Source organism: Dasypus novemcinctus, chromosome 6, assembly GCF_030445035.2.
Source record: "Dasypus novemcinctus isolate mDasNov1 chromosome 6, mDasNov1.1.hap2, whole genome shotgun sequence".
Classification (NCBI taxonomy): Eukaryota; Metazoa; Chordata; class Mammalia; order Cingulata; family Dasypodidae; genus Dasypus; species Dasypus novemcinctus.
The window spans coordinates 87319818-87341061 of NC_080678.1; the positions used below are offsets into that span (position 1 = coordinate 87319818).

The following is a 21244-nucleotide window of genomic DNA, read 5'->3' on the forward strand; positions in this document are numbered from 1 at the left end:
CCGTGGAGGTCCAAGGCAGGGCACACCCAGCACATCCCAAAACAAGCATGTGACTTTCCCCCAAAACTGTCACTGAAACTCCCAGGACACATTTTCATTTATCCAGAATCTTTTCTAATGTCTCCTGTGGTATTTTTCTCTGACTCATGATTTACTTAGAAGTTCATTGTTTGATTTTGAAATAGCTGGGGATTTTTTCAAGTATCTTTCCACTATTCGTTTCTAGTTAGTTCCATGAATATGTTTTATATAGTTCCAGCCCTTTGAATTATACTAAGACTTATTATGCGACCTAGAATATCGTCTCTCTTGGTGAATGTCCCACGTACACGTGAAAAGCATGTGCATCCTGCTGTGGTTTGGGGCAGAGTGCCACGAGTGTCTATACATGGTTGAAAGCATTGTTCGAGTCTCTTACCTGCTCACAGATTTTCTGTTCACTTGTTCTATCCATTACTGAGGAAAGAATGTTGACGCCAACTATCATTGCAGATTTCTCTATTTCTCTTCCCAGTTTTATTAGTTCTATCAGGGTTTGCTTAGTGTATTTGGAAGCTCTGCATTTGAAATGCTCCCTTTAGTATATAATAAATTGACAAATATCTATGAGGCCGTTTCCCCTGATTTTTGACTCTGTCCTGATCCACTGATCGACTTATGTTACTTGGCATCAGAATCGCATTGCCCTATTGCTGTGATTTTAGACAATACCTGGATTAGGGCAAACTCTCCCCTCCACCAGTGAAATTTTCTTTTTCAAAAAATCTTGGCTCTTTTCATGCATTTACAGCTCATTTAGAATGTGAGTGCCAACTGCTCAAGTTCTTGTTCATTTAATCCTGTTTATTTTATATGTTTGTTGAAGACATGGGGCAGGGATTAACAAAGCTTTCTTTAAAGGGCCAGAGAGTAACTACTGTAAGTGCTACAGGCCACATTCTTTCGCTGTCATTCATTTTCCTCCATTAACTCCTCCACTGCTGTCAGGGCACAGAAGCCGCCGTGGACAATGCGAACAAATGGGCATAAAACTTTATTTACCACAACAGACAACAGGGTGGATTTGGCCAGTGGCCATGACTTTCCTGTCCCTGATATAGAGAAAGATTAACTTTTACATAGCTTTCTTGTGTCCAGACTTCTTACTGAAAATTTTTAAATAATGTTACTGTTTTTCAGTTGAGTCCACTATTTCTTTGTGCATAAATATTGAAACAAATACTCTTTTTTGTAGTATCACTGCATTGGCTCTATGACTTGAGAGCAATAGTCAACTCTACTGCTAATGGGAGGTGTAGTTTTGCTAATGCGAAGGTTCTATCTTTTCACCATTAAATACAATGCTGTTGGTTTCTAACACGTTCTTTATTACGTCCAAGTTTCAGATATGATGGTTGTGTTGGACCTCTTCTAATTCGAGTTAGAATTAGGTCTATTTAGATCCTTTCTAATTCAAATTGTTTGATTATGGGATCATACTAACGGTCCTTTGATTATGGCAGTAGAAAAACTGAGAAGTGCTCTGAGTAATCCATGACCCAATCCCATGGAACACCACTGAACCACTTTTACTTAATGGAGACTCCAAATCTTCTGGTTCAATTGCTTGAGCCTCAAGACAACCCAGAAGAAAAGTAATTCTTCCCAGGGGTTAACAAAGTAAGTAGGAAATGAAAACTTTTTTTGTTTTAAAGATTTTCAAGGTGTCTTCCTCTGAGATTTTAAAATAAAAACAAATCACTGAAATGGCTTCTGGGTAGTAAGCATAAACTTAATTGAGAATTCTAAAATGTTTGGGAAAGACTGCAGGAAGGGAGAGAAGGAAGGTCCAAAGGAATATAAATTTCTAAGACTTACATGAGCATTAAATCTACAATGTTTATTTCTGAAAAGCTTTGGTCCAACATGTACACATCAAGTACAAACAACTCTAAAAATACATATTTAAAGTTGAAAATTAATAAATATACATATGCTTATATTTACATATTATAAAAGTTCTAAACCGGCATTCATGTGCTCACAAAGGTATCAATGGGAGTTTCATATTGGTATCCTAGGTAGAGACGGATTCATTATTGGTATAAAAGTTAGTATTTCAATTCGTCAAATATTTTCAATTTGGAATTCACCTTCCAAGAATGAAATGAAAACAAATGCTATCAGTATTTCTAACTTACTTATTTAATTTCTCTGGAAAACTAAAAATTGGTTCAGCTGTAAAAACATGAGACACACATTAAAGAAGGGACATGTTTAACATCACGAATTATGGAATTTTTCCTCACAATAACATTTCAGGGTCCAGATAAATATACTTCAGGCAATACACTGTAAATATTTTCATTTAAATAATAGCACTGAATCCTTCTCAGGGAGATTGTTGTACATTAGATCTATTATTTTACAGTAACAGTGGAAATATAATTAGGGATACACATATTAAAGGCCAATCATCAAAAGTAAATTAATGTCTAGCATAGACTCCTATTGATACTAATAATGTAAATAGCTAGAATCATCAACTTGACTTAATACAAGATGCATTTTAGGCATATAATTATTTTTAAATGACAATTAATTTTAATTCAACCAGCTCAAGTATTCACTCAGACAAGGGAAAAAAATAACCTTAAAAATTCAGGTTTTACAGATTAACGTTAGACATGTTCTCAATATAATACAAATACTATTCTGATCTCCACTGAATTATACCTGTATGAAAACATTTATCAATGTCTTTGTAGCTTATAATAAAATATAACTGGTCACTAAACCTCTTGGACAAAAATATCAGTATAATTTTCCAAGGCAAAGTCCTAAAACAAGGTGAAAATAACAGTGGCTATAATCTTTTCAAAAACAGAGCATGGAAGTTTCCCTTTCCACAACTATGAATTTGGTTTTCCAAAATCTGGTTCTCAAATCCAAATTCTAGATATTTCAATAGCCGTGGGGCTGTGATGGAAAGAAGTGATTTTAGAGGAACTCTGAAGAACAAAATAAATATCATAGATCTTAGTTTGAAAACTTTATCAAATGACTCAGGAATATTCAACTAATGCTTTTATCAAAGTTTATTGATTAGCTCAAGGGCAGAGTAAGAGGCAGGTGAAATGGAGTATTTTCTTCTAACAAAGCAGACTGAGTGCTATGCTAAGTGCTGGGGAGGAGTGGGAAGGGCCTCACACTGGGCAAGTTTCCCCTTGGACTTTCTGTGTAAGCATCTCTTTAGCTTTGGCCTCCTCCTGGGTGTGCTCGTGTGATGGAAAGGAGAGACTCTGCCCTCCTATGAAATGCTACTCAGAGCAGCAGGGCTTGTCTCTAGGGCCTAAGGAAGCAGGAGACTATATGAAGATGGAATCCAACTGGCTTTGAGAGCTAATCCATTCTAATTGGGCTTTTTTGGTAAATTGAGCTATTTGAATGCCAGCTAGAAGTGCAGGCTCTTTCGCTAAACAACATGGACACGCATCTGTCTTGAAAGTGCCTGTAAGACATCATGATGTAATCCTGTAGTTTATTGGCCCTGCATTCTCCCAGAATCAGGACTTTATAAGGTCTTGGAAATCCTCGGCTCCCTTTCGCTGCTTTCCAAATAAAATCTTAATGAATATAGTTGGAGCCCTTTATTAGGCTCTGTAATCCCTTCCACCAAAATAGCCAGGCTAAAGTTGTTTCATGTAACTTTTGTTTCACTGGAAAGAGAAAGAGATTATTTTGACATTGTCCAGTAAGTTCAATGGGTAAACACTGTTCATCCCAAACCAAATTATGCAGCCTTCAGGGAGTTTTGAGAAAGCAAATCAACTGAACAGACCAAGAAAGAACACTATACACAGCAGAGCTCTTTGGCAGTCAGAACCTGTTCTTCATGAGAAGGGGCCAAGCCACTCGGAAATTTCAAGTGAGAGAACAGAAGTCATCCTTACTCCAAGCTCAGAATTTTCTGAAGAACTTCAAGCACAATTTTATAGCAGAAGTGATACTGCTCCTATATGCATATATATGAAAAACAATAGAAAGTTAAGCAATTGAATAGCAATATCCACTCTTGGAAAATACATCTGTAATTGTCACCATAAAGTAATGTTCCTAAAACTTAACCAAACTTCTTGATGCCAATAGAGTTTATAGAATATGAGCAGGATAAATGATCATAATATAATTCTTTGTCTAGAACTAGTTAACCTAAGGTTTAACTGAGCAGAGGGGAAACTGACTATCTCACTTTCCTGTATCTACCCAGCTAAATCAAATTAAAATGTCTCTTGCATGAACTTTGACAATCTGTTATTTTTAAGATCTAATCTCACGTCTCCCCAGCAGTCCTAGTTCAAATGAAATACTTGCTTTCATTTGGACACTGAAATTTGGCCAACCTAAAGATTTAGGGGTACAATAGTAATCATAATAGTATTATGATTCATAATTAATCTGTGACATAAAAATATATTTTAATGACATGCCAATAGCTTTGATATTCTAGTGGCTAGTGAGTATCCTAAATTGCTATCTAGAAATTAATTTAAAATAACTTAAGGTATGTGACTTAAGTAATATGGCATTTTATGGAAAAAAAAAACATGTAATTAGCCACTGGGATGCTTGGGTTTCAGCCTTGGCACCTCCAAGAGCTACCTGAGTGATTTTATGGAATGGATGCTCTTTTTGTGACTATGAAGTACTTCATCACAGATATTAGAACAAAACAAATGTTCACCTCCAAGAGTGAGAATTAAATGAGATCATGTAGGCAAGAGAGCCTTATAAATTGGAATGCCTGCACAGTCTAATCCTCATTCTCACGGTTCTTACTGGAAGGTACAAGGTGAGCGCTTACCTTCGTCTGAACCATGCCAGAACGCTGTTCCCGCATTTGGGCCACTATGGTCTTGATGTCGAACTGTGGACAGGATGACAGCAATTTTGTGTTATCCACGTGCGGCAAAAACGCAAACCTGGAGACTGCCAATGAGTACTGCGAACCTCTTCCCAGTAAAGAGATTTAACGGGAGATTTAACAGGAGAGCCTCATCTTTAGCCGGAAGAAAATGTAGTATTAATGTTTTTAACCCAGTCTACCAGATGAGGAAGGCTTGTTTAAATAGGAAAGGGGAGGATGCATTCAAGGCCTGGTGTCCACAAGCAGCAACAAGGCATTTATTTGCCCTTAGTACTCCTTTCTATTCTCTCAAGAGCACGAGGAAAGCAGTCTCGCCATCTGGGAAACGCCTGCAGTGCAGAAGCCTTTCTCTTTCCAGGACAGTGACCCGGTTGTTTCTCACGTGAGGCGCCCTAACAGCCTAAACAGGGACCTTGAGCAACCCTGCACCTGTGCCACAGAGCGAGGAGGGGAGGACATTGTGGCACGCAAAGGTCAGCTTCTAGTCCATGGTGAGGTGAGGGCAGAGCCTGCGAGGAAGGGCTCAGAAACACCACGGCCAACTCGACATGGGCGCAGCATCTGAGTGCTCTAGATCAGCGCAGCTGCTGCCACGTCACCTGAAGCCTCGCGGGTGCTGCAACCTCAGTGCCAGTTTGGTACAGCAAGATGGTGTGGAGATGTGATATTTTAAAATTAGTTTGTCAATTGTAATACAAAAGCATGCAAAAATCTGAGAAAATGTAAGCATCTCTTTATTTGTGTAAGTTGTCATTTTGGTAATAATTTAAAGTATTAGCGATGCCTTTAAAATTTTATTTTGAAATACTAATACACAGGACGTTGCAAAAAAAAAAATGCACAGAGGGGTCCTGTGCACCCATCACCCAGTTTCCCCAGTGATATCATCTTGCATTGCCACAATATAAAAACCAGAAGAGTGACATTGGTGTAATCACGCATGCAGGTGTGTGTGTGTGTGTAGAGTTCTTTGCAATTTTTTCACATAAGCACAACCACAATCCTGATGCTGACCCATTCTATTCCTACAGCCCTCTCTAACCCCCCAACCCCCACCCTGCACTCTCCCTTTAGAACTACGTCCGAGGAAACCACTAAGCTGTACTCCATCACTATCATTTTGGTATTTCAAAGGTATATGAGGGAAGCAGATGTGGCTCAAGTGATTGAGCTCCTGCCTACCACATGGGAGGTCCCAGGTTTGGATTTCGGTGCCTCCTAAAGAAGATGCACAAGACAGCAAGCTGACATGATGAGCAGGTACAGCGAGCTCACGCAACAAGATGACACAAGAGACAGAAGGAGGAAACATAATGAAAGACACAACAAAAGCAGGGAGCAGACGTGGCTCAAGCAATTAGGTGCCTCCTTCTCACACAGCAGGTCCTGGGTTCAGCTTCTGGTGTCTCCTAAAAAAAGGAAGACAGGCATACAACAGACAGCAAATGCGAACAATAAGGGGGTGGAGAGAAATAAATAAATCTTTTAAGAAAAAGGTATATGAATGCAATCATACAATATCTAACCTTTTGAGATTGGCTTTTCCCCCACTCAGAATGATTGCCTTGGGGTCCAGCCAAGTTGCTGCCTGGAATGACAGTTCATTCCTTTTTATTGGTAAATACTGTTCCACACTATGGCTTGTTTCCAGTTTGTGGCTATTATGAACAAAGCTTCAATGAATATTTGTGTAGAGTTTTTGTGTGGGCAGGAGTTTCCATTTTCCTGGGATAAATGCCCAAGAGTGCTATTGCTAGGTCATAGGGTATGTTTAGTTTAGTTTAGTTTAGTTTTTAAGAAACTGCCAAACTATTTTCCAGAGTGGCTATACCATTTTTATGTTGCTACCAACAATTTATGAATTATCCAGTTTCTCCAAATCTTTCCCATCATTTGGTGTTGTCACTATTTTTTTTATACTAGCTACTCCGATAGGTACATAGTGATATCTCATTGTGGTTTTAATTTGTATTTCCCTAAATGCTATTAAAGTCAAATAGCTTTTCATGTGCTTATTTTTCATCTGTATATCCTCTTTGGTGAAACGTCTGTTCATATCTCTTGCCCATATTCTAATGGGATTTTTTTTTACTGTTGAGTTTTGAAGGTCCTTTATATATTCTAGTTGTGAGAGCTTTATTGGGTATGTGGTTTACAAATATTTCTCCCAGTCTGCAGCTTACTTTTCCAACTTCTTCAGAAAGCGTTTCATAGAACAAATATTTTTAATTTGCTTTTCTCTTTAATTTGCTGTCCCCTTAAGAAACAAGACAAAGTTGTGTCCTCTAATCACTCTTATTCTGTCAGGATAATTAGGCAAGTAAAAGAAATAAAGGGCATATAGCCCGGAGGGAAGAAATAAATCTGCCCCTATTTGCAGATGGCATAGCTATCTCTAGAAAAGCCCAAGAAATCTATAAAAAGAAAAACACACATAAAAAAGACTTTTGGAACTAATAGTGATTTTCAGCAAAGTCAAAGGTACAAGATCAACATGCAAAAATCAATCTTATTTTTACATACTAAAAACAATTGTGGGAAAAAAATGTGAAAACACAATGCCACTTACAATTGCTCCAAAGAGAATGAAATGCTTAGGTATAAATACAGTAAAAAACAAATAGGATCTCTATGCAGGAAATGACAAAATGCAGAAGAAATCAAAGACCTAAATAAATGGAAAGATAAACCTTGTTCATGGATTGGAAAATTCTAATTTAACAACAGATTTAACATAATTCCTATCAAAATTCCAGCAAGTTTTTGTAGATATAGACAAGCTTATTCTAAACTTTATATGGAAAAGCACAGGCCCTAGAACAGCTAATAGCTAAAAGCAATTTTGTAAAAGAAGGATAAAAGTGGAAGGAATTGCTCTACCCAGTGTTTAGGCTTACTAGATAACTCAGTAGTCAAAACAGAGTGGAAATGGTAGGAGAGACACAGAGGTCAATGGAACACAATGGAGAACCAGAAACAGGAACTCAAATATGAAGGCTCAAAAGAAATTCAATGGAGGAGGAATAGACTATTCTGTGCTGCTGGAGCCATGGGACATCCACAGGCCAAAAATAATAATAATAATAATAATAATAATCTCGACTCCAACCTCACATCATATTTTAAATTAACTCAAAATGGATCATGGACTTAACATAAAACATTAAACTACCAAATTTTCAGGGAAAAAATCTTTAGAACCCAGGCTAGGCAATGAGCTCTTAGACTTGACATCAAAAGCTTAATCTATAAAAGGATATTTGATATTGATAAACTCAGATTTCATCAAAATTAAACCCTGCTGCATCTGGAAAAGCCTGTTTCTTCCCCCACCCCACCCCCAGAGATGGCTCCCTCATTTGTTTAGTTCATTCTTTTGCTCATTGTTTGTGCTTGTTGTTTGTGCTCGTTTATTGTGCTCATTGCCTGCTCACTTTTTTTGCTTTGTGTTTTTACTCACTGTCTGCTTGCTTTTTCTTTAGGAGGCACCAGGAACTGAACCCAGGACCTCCCAGGTGGGAGGTGGGTGCTCAACTGCTTGAACCACCTCTGCTCCCTTATTTTGTTTTTGCTCATCTGCTCATTGATTTTGCTTGTTGTCTGCTCATTGTTTTTTTGTCTTCTTTAGGAGGCACCGGGAACCAAACCCAGAACCTCCCATATGGGAGGTGGGTACTCAATTGCTCAAGCCACATTCACACCACAAAAAGCCTATTTCTTCAATTTTATAATTTAACATGGTTAGTTAAAATTTGCAAATAAATTTATATTATTAACTTTTTTAAAAAGATTTATTTTCTCCCTCTCATTCCCCTGCCCCTGCCCTGCTGTTTTAGCTGTGTCCATTTGCTGTGTGATCTTCTGTCTCTATTTCTCTTTTTTTGTCTTCTCATCTTTCTCCTCTGGGATTCAAAGGGATTTGAGTCTGGGAAACTGTGATGTGGAAAGAGCTTCCTTGTCATTTGTGCCACCTCAGTTCCTGGTCTCTGCTGCACTGCACTTTGACTCTCCCCTTCATCTCTCTTTGGTTGTGTCACTATCGTGCTGTGTGGCTCTCTTGCGTGAGCACTGGCTCACTACGTGGGCACTCACGTGGGCAGGTGGCTCACCATGCGGGCACTCACACAGGCACTCAGCTCACCGTCGTGAGCACTGGCAGGGGCTGGCCCAGGTCTCTTCCCCTCCGCAGACCTCAGAGGGCTCAGCAGGTGGGCTGGATGGAGCAATGAAGTGCTCCAGAGTCCCCTGCCTGTCGCCACAGGACTGTGAGCTCTCCAGGGTTCTCGATTGTGGCTTTTATAAAAATATCTGCACCCCCAGGTACATAATAGATGCTCAGTATTTGATGAATGAATGAATGGAAGCAGTGTCTAAAGAGAACAATTCCTGTTGGGTTTGTTTTTTGTTTTGAGGTATCCGAGCAGGGGATTGCACCCAATGCCCAGGACCTCATGGGTGGGAAGCCAGGACTCAAACACTGAGCCACGATGGTTCCCCTGAGCTGACTTTTTGTTTTGCTTGTTGTTTGTTTGATTTTAGGAGGCACCGGGAATAGAACTGGGGACTTCCCATGCGGGAAGCTGGCACTCAACTGCTTGAGCCATATCGGCTCCCCTCATATTGCTTTTAAGGTTAAAATTCTTAATTTCTTCATCACTTTAACAACTGCAGTTAAACGGCCTCAGGCCCAGAAGGACAGAGGAAAAGGACGACACATCCTCTTCAGTCCATGTGTTTCCACAAAGAGCAGCACCCTGGCCCCTCCCGCCCAGCCCTCTGAGGAGAAATGGAGCACTTCCTGCCCGCTCCCTTGGCGCCCTCCGCCTGGAGCCAGCCGGCGCCCCTCACGCGGGCGCCCAGGTCGGTCTGGGCCTGGGGTGGGAGCAGGCTGCCTGAGGGAGAGCCAGGGAGCCTCCTTGGTCCCCGTCCAAAGCCCCACTGCCCAAGCAGTTCAGTCAGTCCTAGCTGCTTCCAAGTTGGAGGGGACGTGAAGATTGTTAGTGACTGCCTCCCCCAAGTCCAGCAACGTTACTAGCCCTATTTTACACATGAGAAAGCTGGGTTTGAGGGAATGAGCAATTTGCACAAAGTCACCAGAATCTGAAGTTTGTGGCAGAACTGGAGGCAAACCCAGGGCCCTCTCCTTAACTCCAGAGTCCACATTTTTCCCAGTGTGCTCACATGAATGTATTTCTGCTCATTAAACACAGGCATCTTTCAGCAACACTCTGTAACAAGATTTTGAAAAATGTGCGTGTGGGGTGATGGGCAGGAAAGGGGAAATGAACTCCCATTTACTGTGCTCCAGACTCTCCCATGAGTCATTTACTTGCAATTTATTTCTCACAACCCACCCCCGGAAATCTGAGGTTTGTAGCGATTAAGTAACTTGCAACGAGCTTGAGAACCAGGTAGCCAAAGCTCACGTGCGCTGCATTGAAGCCGGGGCAGCGAAGGCCTGCTGCCAGGCTTCCACGGGAGACGCAAAGGCTGGTGTCCCGCGGCCCCGGGCGTCGGCTGGGCTCGGGCACTTACGCAGGAGTTCTTCTCGATGGTGCAGAACACCACGTCCGCGCACAGCAGCACCCCCGTGCGGCCGATGCCGGCGCTGCAGTGCGCGATGATGGGTCCCGTCTGGTGGCTTTTCCGGACGTAGCGAACGAACTTGATAAAGTCATCTGCCGAGGCAGGAGTGCCGTGGTCTGGCCAGTTGACGAACTGCAACTGTTTTACAAGGTGACTAGTGTCCATCTGCTGGGGGTGGGGAGGAATCGATCAATCGCTTCTATCTGAGATCTCATTTCAACTTATAATAACAATAAAAATGGCTATATGACATTATCATGGCTTTCAAATGAATACTGAAACTTCATTTTGATGTTTATACGAATTCTGGAAGTTGCCAGGAATAGAGGGTTTTCCCCAATTTACCAAAGAGAACACAATAAAATAACAATATTGGCAGGTGCCACAAATTGAGCACTTGGCCGCGTGCTGGGTGCTGGCCCGGCACCCATGCGCACGGGCCCACTGCATCCTCCTGCGGCCCTGATGAGGCTCACACTGTTTCATCCTCTTTGGCTTCTGAAGAAACCAAGTAGCAGAGGACTTGAGAGACAGGTCGTGGGGCTACCGGGTTTGGAGCTGAGACTGCGGCGCGGGCAGCCTGAATCCTCAGCTGCCTTCTTCTGCAGCATGAGGACACAGAAAATCCAAGATTCCAAAGTATTTAGGGTAGAAGATAAGACAGAAGGGCGATGCCCATGAGCTTCAAAATTATTCTCCTGAGCGTAGACGCAGCAGGCAGGGGCTGCCAGCCCCCTGGTGGGGGTGCCCCTCTCTGCAGTGGGGAAAGAGGGCCCCAAGGACCTTAACCGACGACTATGACCCCCAAGTCTGAGGCCGAGCCCTCCTGATGGGCAGTTACGCGACCCGTCCAGGGCCTCCGGCGTGACGGAGCACTTGGAGGACGCCCACGAAACCTCCCTGGGGAGTGTGGGGCCACCACTGCCCTCGCGGGGGACCCTCATGGGGAGGCTCAGGGTGGGCTTCTCACCCCCCCCCCCACTTCTCCCTAACAGACCTCTTTTTTCGAAGTTCCTTCAAAAAGCTGCTGATGTTGAGAGATCCCTTTCTAATTTGAAGTATCTACTGGAATCCTCGACTGACTTTTTAATACAGTTTTCTACCTGGAATCATAAATCTAGAAAACCCGAAAACCCGCCCAACTCACTTTGGTCACTGATGTTTTCAATATCATTAATCACTTGATAAATACACAAATGTCTTCAGATCTATAAAAAGTACCAAATAGAGAACCAGAGTTTGAACCATTGGCACTGCCACTGCAGGGTGGAATCAGCCCTGAACATCCTGTGCAGGGCGAGGAGGAGGCAAGCCGGCCGCAGCGCGTGTCAGGGCTGGCTCACCCTGCTACTTGGACCTGGCGGGTCAGGAAGGAGGGCCCGCGGGTTTCCTGGTGCAGAGCAGGAAGCCTCAAACTCCCCCCACCTCCCCGTGGCGTGGCTGAAGGCCACCGCTCCTGCCATCCTCGTCAGGGCCCTGCGAGGTCTGCCCTATGGGAACCACACTCGACCTGGCCCGCTGTGTCCCCCGAGCTCCCGCTCCCCCCCCCACCCTGTCTCCTCCCAGCGCACCCGCCTCCCCTTCCCAGCACGGGGCACGGGGTGGGAAGTGCCTCCCTGCTCCACGGGGCCCCAGTGCTCTTCTGTCCCCAGCGCGGCATGGGCCCTGGGGAACAGCAGGCTCTTGGCGGGCAGGAGGGGAGACCCCTGGGGCCTGCCACTGACCACAGCAACTGGAAGGCTGGGTGAGTGGACCTGTCTTCCCACGCTCAGCACAGGCTCTGAGTGCCTGGCACAGAGACTGGCACTCAGTAGGAGCTTAGTACGTGCCTGTTCCACCTAGAAGTAGGCAAAGTACATCCCAGCATCACACAGTTTCTAATATTCACCCCCTGGCCCCAACTCCCTTTCTCAGTTTTTTCTTCCCTGCAGTCAGAATTTGGTTAAACAGAAGGAGCAGTGGTGCTGGCTTTGTTTTTGGTACCAGGGAGAAGTAAAACTGAGTTACCTAATTAAAAAGCATCCCAAGTCTATATCCCAGCCTACTCCTTACTTCTAGTCTGGCTATACCTTCTTATGCAGTGAAATATATCTAACACTGATTTTTAAAGACTTACTGACTTCTTCACAACTTTAAACATTCGAATGATGAAACATTGAAGTGTCTGGTAGCTCTCCAGGGAGACGTAGAAGTGTTTCAATTCCAAAGGCTTATTCAGAGAAACTGGCCAGTAATGGTGGCATTTGACCACTCCATTTTCCATCTCTCTGGTTATCATGGCAATAACATTGGAATTATTTTCCCAAACCATTTGCCAAAAATCCTCTATGGTGGTGGGCAGCGGTCCTTGGGTAGCGATATAAAAATACTCTTCTCCTGAATTGACAATTCTAATGTAACTAGCATTGATGTAGTCCTTGCTTTCTCCAAGAGGAACGCGTGTTGAGTCATCTATTAAAGAAACAGAAACACCTGGTAGAGGAAGGAAAGCCAGAGATGGCAACGAACCCAGGCTTCCGGGGAGCATTTCACCAAGGGAAGCCTGAATGCCACGACGCTAAGAAAGAGTAATGTGACTCATGAGTTTATAAGTTCACCCCCCACACGCTGTTCTGACAGGACCTAAGAAAGAGCTGATAAGGAGAACATTCTGTACTGGTGCTTACAAACCAGGGAAGGGTGCCGTTAGCTTCCCAGGAGCTTTGAAAGATCTATGTCAGAGACGACAGGGAGGATTAGGCAAGGGCGCTATCCCCTGCTCTACAATCCAGCGCAGCAGAGGAAGAGCCCTCTGAGGGAGTAAGTGAATGGCATTCCCCGACAGATCCCAGGAAAGCTTTAGCCCAGAGCAGTGGGGGCCAGGGCTCCAGGGGACTGTGGGAGCTGATGGGAGTCATCTTAGGACCCTCCAGACACCGTTGCTGCCACACGAGGCACCAGGGTGGACGGCCATCCCCACCTTCTCCAGGTGCCGTGGCCTAGACAAAGCCAAGGCATTGTGGCAAAAATGCTTCCAAGGGAATCTGCTCCAGGCAAAGTGGGGCTCGTCCAACACGGACTGCTACAACAAATACAAGAACAGAGAAGTCGTTGCTTGGCCTACCAGTAAACTTCACTTCCCCAGGAGCTCGTTCTTCACTCCTCATAGACTTTTGGGACGCTGGCTCCCCCGCTGCTCCCACTGAGAGAACAAACACCCAGCAAAGCAGTCCCCTCTCGCCGTGCCTGTCTTCCCCATGACCTGCCCTGTCCCATGTCTCACGGCCAAGTAGACCACTGACCTACCAAGTATGCTCATGACAAACCTAACTGAAAGCAGATTTACACAGTTTTTCACAAAGCACTTCTCACATTCCACAGAGTAAGCATAAACCTCCCTCTGTGAATGTGAATAAATGGGAAAATTAATGACTAGATATAAGAAAACATCTAGTACTTTCAAAAAAGGAGGCCATTCCAAGAAATTATAGCAAGTGTTTTCCTTTCCTTAAAAGGAGAGAGCACTTTAAAAACTCCCATCTTTATTTTAAATGAGATTTCAGAGAACATGATTTTATCCTTTAAAAGGATGACATATACTATGTTTATTGACATAAATATGTTACTTAATTTCATTATAAGGGGGTAACAGCAGAATTATAATGAGGTCTTTCATTATATGCGTTGCATGTATAGATATTTCATTTTATACATACACCTATATGTATATATGTATGTATGTATGTATGTATACCTGTATGTCTGTCTGTCTGAGTTAGCCAGGGTTGCTAAATAAATACCACAGACTCGTTGGCTTAAACAACAGCAATTTACCATCTCACGGTTTTGGATACAAAAAGGCCAAAGTCAAGGTGTCGGCAGGGTCCTGCTTTCTCTGGAGTCAGCAGCGATCCAGTGGTGGCCTGACATCACTCACAACTCAGTCGCTGCCTCCATCACATCTGTTCCTCTGCCTCCCACTCTCTCCTAGCCACTGAGTCTACCTTTCCTCTGCCAATAAGGCCTCCAGGCATACTAGAGGAAGGCTCCCCCTCATTCACTTTGGCCTCTCCTTAATCAATAGGATCTTCACAGACCCTAGTCACAAACCAGCTGAGGTCCACAGGACCAGGGATTAGGACTGAATATGCATTTGTGGGGCCATGATGCCATCCATAACTACATATATACATAACTATATATGTATATGTAACTATATATATATGTATATAGCTATATATATGTAAATATATATATATCTATATATATATTTGTGTGTATATGTATATAAGCACATAACAAAAATAACCTGGCACATATTCACAAAATGTTACAGGACCTATTTCATCATCTAAATTTTTATAGTGGGTCTGTATTACTTTTAGAGTAAAAAAAGCATTTCGTGATTTTGGAACAGGAGATTACATGTGAGAAAATTAAGCACTCTAAATCAACAAAAGCTTGCTTTCAGAAGAAAACCACAATTAATTAAAACCCCTAAAGTGGGAAGTGAATAGAAAACAAATTAATGATTTAGAAAACTGACTAAAGGAATTTCCACAGAATTCAGAGAAAAAAAGACAATAATGGTTAAAATGCTAAAGAATTCAGACAATATAAAAAAGAATATTAAAAAGGAATTTCAAAAGCAACTATACACAGTGGAAAAGAAATAATCCAAGTGGAAAAGAAATAATTGTAAAAGAAAACATTCTGGAAACTGGAAGCCAGGATAACCTACACATCTGATCTAAGCCAGGCACGAGCTACATCCTCCACTTGCAGGATCCTGTCTGAACCTCAACAGTCCTCCCAGTACTGTTCTTGTCATTCACACTTTGCATATGAGGAACCTTACTCTAAGTGGCCAAGTCTGCAGACTCCATGCAGCAATTCTTCTAGGCCAGAGCCCAAGACACAGCAGGCTCTGCTCCTCTCAAGGTCGTCTCAAGCTGGCTGAAGGAGAGGTCCTATCAGAGGCGGGCAACATTAATGAAGAGAGCCCTGCATCTAACATCACCTAGTGAAAGGTTAATTTAAGGATAAAGAAAAGAGGAATCTGGTCATTAAGGCAGGGGAACAGTTGGCCCATAAAGAAACCTGCCTCATTTTGTCTTCAGACATCTCTCAAGCAACCTTAAATGCTGGAAGTCAACAAAGTAATGTCTATGGAGACCTGAAAAGAAAAGATTTGGACCAAAGAACTGAATATTCAGAAAATTTATCATTATGAGTGAAGGCAAGAAAAATACATTTTCAAACATGCGAAAGATTCAGAAAGTATACAGCTCAGTCCTGAAAAAAGTACTCAGAGCAGTACTCCAACTCAGGAAAGCTAAGTTAAAGCAAAGTATTCAGATAGGAGAAATATATGAAATAAAAGGACAGGGAAGCAGATGTGGCTCAAGCAGTTGGGAACCTGCCTACTACAACGGAGCTCCCAGGTTTGGTTCCCAGTGCCTCCTAAAGAAGATGAGCAAGACAGCGAGCTGACATGATGGGCTGGTACAGCAAGCTGATGCAACAAGATGACTCAACAAGATGATGCAATGAGGAGACACAAGGAGGAAACACAATATGAGACACAACAAGCAGGGAGTAGAGGTGGTTCAAGGAATTGGGAGCCTCCCTCCCACATGGGAGGTCCCAGATTTGGTTCCTGGTACCTTCTAAAAAAAAAAAAAGAAGAGGAGCATAGAGAGCACACAACAAACAGAAACAGAGAGCAGACAATAGGCACAACAACAAGGGGGGTAGAAATAAATAAATCTTATTTTAAAAAGTAAGGGCAGTGATAATGAAAGAAGAAATCATTATTGGAATTACAAAAACAGGTGAAATGACAAAAATAATCTTGAAAAAGTTGGGGTAGTCAGTGTGGACAAAATAAGTTAACTCATAATGGGTCATTTTTCCTAATGGATACAAATAGAGGCTCAATTAGGTTTGTTCAGAATATAAGGGTACTGCTGTTTGAATAAAACTTAATATAACATTGCTCAAAAGACAGTGGGGTGGGGAAGCACCTTTACCTTTCTATATAAAGTAGGGAAAAACAAAGGAAATAATTAGAAAGCATAATAAAAGAAAAACATAAGATGAGAGAAATAAGGACACACATTTAACTGATCATAATCCATGATGACTAAATTAAAAAACAATGAAACAGACCTAAAAGACATCAACATGCAGACACACAAATAAAACCAATAAAGAAACTTATGGCCTGGTCTTTGAAAGCACAAAAAGTTTAGGAATACAAATTTAAAATAAATGAAAAGGCAAACATCTAATTAGGCTAATCAAAGAAAATAAATAAAGCACATTAGGAATACAGAAGAAAACAAATGATTAGAAGAAAATTCTATATTTAAAATGATAATAAATCCAAAAATCACAAAATGAAAAGCTTTATAGAAAAATATCAATTACCAAAGTAAATCAATAATAGAGAACCTGAATAGGCCAGTAATGGTAAAAGAAATTGTTATATTTATGGGTCTATTGTTCATAAAAAGGAAAATCAAGGTAAAGAACAAGAAACCTAAGGGGAACTTCAGTCAGACAGAGTAAGATGATAAGCAAACAGAAAACAAGTATGTAATACATTCAAATGGCTGAAGGATGAGATGGTTTCCACAATATCAACACAGCTGAAAGAACACATAAAGAAACTCAAGGGTATGCTTTTCTGGAAATAAAAGAATATAATTTGCAAGCTAAAAATTTTAATAGATGACTGAAAGGAAGAAGGTCATTCATGAAACAAATTAGTTTACTGGATGATCCAGTTTTTTTAAAAAAGAAATGAAATTTAAAAGAGAGAGAATGTGTGCACAACCACAAAGAGGCGGAAATAAAGAAGGAATGAGAGTGGGAATTGTGGGTAGATGGTATCACACTAAGTTCATTTCTCTCACAGAAGCAATGAAGAAAGAGCCAAAGCTGCCTGAAGGCAGTGCCACACAACTCCCAGGAGGTGAGGGGCAGAGATGGAGAGAGAGGCCTGAGTTCCCAGGCCCCGCGGAGCTCCCCCACCCCCAAGATGTTAAGCTGGGGTAAAACCCCGGCTCACTGCAGTGACTGAGAGGGGAGCAGACACCTTCCTCCCTGTCAGCTGTTTCACAGGAAAAGGGAGGGGGAGTGAGGGGCCTTTTCTTCAGTGAATTCAGCTAGTAGAGGCTGCTTGGAATCTCTGATCTGGAAACTGAACACAGGAACACAGGAAAGCCCAGACTGAAACACCTCGGTGGAAGAGTGTGCTGACTAGTGCCATCTTCTGGCTGGTCTGGAAATTGCATGGACAAAAACTGTTCTCTGTTCTATCTGTATTCAACCCCTGGGAGAATATCTGCATTCCACTGGTGAGGCCCTGGCTGGATTTGATGACTTAAGCTGGGTAATTTTAAAGACTTAGAATAAGTTGAACCAAATATCAAAGAAGACCTGTGGAAAACTAATAGGCAAGAGAGAGAAATTGGCCATCAGAGTAAATTCACCAACATATTCAGGTGCCTAGATATCAGCAAAAAATTACAAATCATACTAGGAAACAGGAACAGATGGCCCAGCCAAAGGAACAAACCAAATATTCTGAAGAGATACAGGGAAGTGGACTTGGCTCAGTGGTTAGGGCATCCATCTACCACATGGGAGGTCTGCGGTTCAAACCCTGGGCCTCCTTGACCCGTGTGGAGCTGGCCCATGCGCAGTGCTGATGCACACAAGGAGTGCCCTGCCATGCAGGGGTGTCCCGCACGTAGGGGAGCCCCACGCGCAAGGAGTGCACCCTGGAAGGAGAGCCACCCAGTGCGAAAGAAAGTGCAGCCTGCCCAGGAATGGTGCCGCACACACAGAGAGCTGACACAACAACAAAAAAGAAACACAGATTCCTGTGCTGCTGACAACAACAGAAGCGGACAAAGAACATGCAGCAAAATGGACACAGAGAACAAACAACTGGGGGGGGAGGGGGGAGGGAGAGAAATAAAAAAACAAATCTTTAAAAAAAAAGAGAGAGATACAGGATTTAAGATGATCAGTGATAATCACACAATTCAGCCTGAGTCACATCAAAGAATTTAAAGAAAACATCTCTAAATAAATAAAGGATATTAAGAAGACACAAGGTGAGCATAAAGAACAATTTGAAAACCTACAAAGGAAAGTAACAGCTTATGAGAATGAAAGACATGACAGATGAGATTAAAAATATGTTAAAGGCACATAAGAGCAGATTTGAAATGCTCAAAGACAGAATTAGTGATTTTGAAGACAGAGCATCTGAACTGGAAAAGACAGGAGAACAGAAAGAGAAAAGAATTTGAAAAAGGGAACAGTCTCATGGAACTGAATGACAACGCAAAACATACAAACATTCATATTATTGGCGTCCCAGAAGGAGAAGGAAATGGAAAAGGGGCAGAAAGAATATTTGAGGAAATAATGACCAAAAACTTCCCTATCCTTATGAAAGACATAAATATCAATATCCAAGAAGAATGATTCACCCCAAACAGAGTAAATCTACATAGAGCTACCCTAAGACTCCTACTATTCAGAATGTCAAATATCAGAGATAAAGAGAGGAACCGAAAGCACCAAGAGAAAAGCAAAGCATCACATACAAGGGAAACTCGGTAAGATTAAATGCTGACCTCTCATCAGAAACTATGAAGGCGAGAAGTAGTATGATATACTTAAGATACTGAAAGAGAAAAATCACCAGCCAAGAATTCTGATTCCAGCAAAACAGTCCTTCACAAATAAGGGTGAGTTCAAAGTCTTCACAAACAAACAAAAACTGATAGGATATGATACCAAAAGACCAAAATTACAAGATACTAAAGTGAGTGCTGCAGCCTGAAAGGAAAAAACAAGGGCGAGAGATTTGGAAATGAGTTTAGAAATGAAGATTATTAGGAAGGGTAAACTAAAGGGTAAGAAGATGGGCAATAGAATGATATGAAAACAATCGAAAGATAAAATGGATGAGGTAAGGAATGCACATTGAATGTATATGGATTGAACTCCCCAATCAAAAGACATAGACTGAGAGAATGGATAAAACACTATGAGCCCTCTCTATGTTGTCTACAAGAGACCCACCTCAGATGTAAGGACATGTATTAGTCATCCAAAGGAGTGCTGATGCAAAATACCAGAAGCCTGTTGGCTTTCATAAAGGGTATTTATTTGGGGTAGGAGCTTACAGATACCAGGCCATAAGGAATAAGTTACTTCCCTCACCAAAGTCTATTTGGAGCAAGATGGCTCTGTGAGGGTTCAGGCATCCTGGGTTCCTATGTTCCTGGGGCTTGCTTTTCTCTGGGTTCAAGGTTCCTTCCTTCCTGGTGCTGGCTTCTCTTTCCTCTGTATGCTGACTTCCCGTGACTCCAGCTTAAGTCTTGAGCATCAAACTCCAATATCAAAAAAACCCTCAACTCTGTTCTTTGCCATGCCTTTTATCCACCAAGGGGTGGGGACTCAATGCCCTAATCATAACTCAATCATGCCCAGGTACAGATCAGATTATAAGCATAATCCAATATTTCTTTTTGGAATTCATCAGTAATATCAAACTGCTACATTCCACCCTCTGAATTCCAAAAAGACATTACAGTATTAAAAAAAAAACAAAAAAAAAAAACCCACTTTAAATTAGTTACAGTGTAAGTACTAAATCATATCACAATCAATTTAAAGAAATACTGTTTGTGAGGGAAATATGAGTCATGGGTCCTCTACAGTTTAGTAAACCTGCAGGACATTCTCTATTTGATTTCAAAGTCTGAGAGTCATTCTTAAGAATGACTTCTCCTTGGGGCCATATGGGGACCCACCCTTTCCACAGTCTTGACCAATGGCCATTTTTTTCTTCCACCCTCATCAAGCATTTGGGTGTTGACCTAGCTCCAGACCTCTCCCTCCAAGAGTGTTGAGGTGATTGCCACACCTTACCTAATATTTGTGTTAGAGTCTTAACCCCCCTAGTACAGTGAAGTGAAGATAACATTCCTCCTAAACTTGGCATACAGGCTCAACCCTCTCAGAGCAATGAGTTGACCACCTGGCTTTCCCTAACCTTTGGCAAACAGGCTCAACCTTCTCAGAGCAACAAGTTGACCACCTGGCCTTCCCCCTCTCAGACCTGTGGGGTGCTGACCTTAACCGCCCTAATCCCTGGGGAATGTGCCCCACCCTCTCTGTACCCTGGGGCAGCAAAACTCTCCTAGAACATTGGACAGGAACATCCACCCTCTCTGCACACATGGGTGGGTTTCCTCTCTTGGCCCAAGGTGATGTTCAAATTCCATATCTCAGCTTCCATGGTGTTCCTCTTAAAACTGTTTCTCTTTCAATCTCTCTTTTTCATGTCCTTCTTATTCCAGGCTGACAGTGGTTTTGTTCATACAGCTCTTGTACAAACTTTGTTGGTTTAGCATATAGGAAGCAGGGGTCCAAGTCATCACACAGTAAGACTTTCCACAAGTCTTTCCGACATAACTGTATCTTCCCTCCTGATTTACAAGTTCCAAGTTTAGTTAAGTCCTCCAATTGGACACTTTCATCTGGGAGCCTGATTTCCAGAGGCTTGGAATTTCCAGAATCAGTTTCTGTTTTCTTTGTGCCCAACAATTCAGTTCTCAGCTTATCTTGTTTGTCTAGCATTTTGCTATAAGCTGCAAGCAGAAGCCAAGCCACATTCTCTGGGTTTACTTTGGAAATTTCTTCAGGTAAATGCCCAGTGCGCAGGCTCACCATTTTCCAAAT

At 42.1% G+C, this 21244-nt stretch overlaps 1 protein-coding gene across 2 annotated transcripts in view; it reads right to left on the bottom strand.

Annotated features, from left to right (window-relative positions):
* Window positions 1-1858: 1858 nt before the first annotated feature.
* The window catches only part of LOC101424574 (tyrosine-protein phosphatase non-receptor type 20-like), a 164606-nt gene continuing 145220 nt past the window's right edge, over window positions 1859-21244 (bottom strand). For both annotated transcript variants that reach the window (XM_058299117.2, XM_071215882.1), the window contains 4 exons: window positions 12609-12943; window positions 10442-10660; window positions 4844-4906; window positions 1859-3994 (listed from right to left, as the gene is read on the bottom strand). In XM_058299117.2, the coding sequence (XP_058155100.1) occupies window positions 3929-3994; window positions 4844-4906; window positions 10442-10660; window positions 12609-12943 (683 nt within the window). In that variant the 3' untranslated portion in view covers window positions 1859-3928. The remainder of the gene's footprint in view (window positions 3995-4843; window positions 4907-10441; window positions 10661-12608; window positions 12944-21244) is intronic.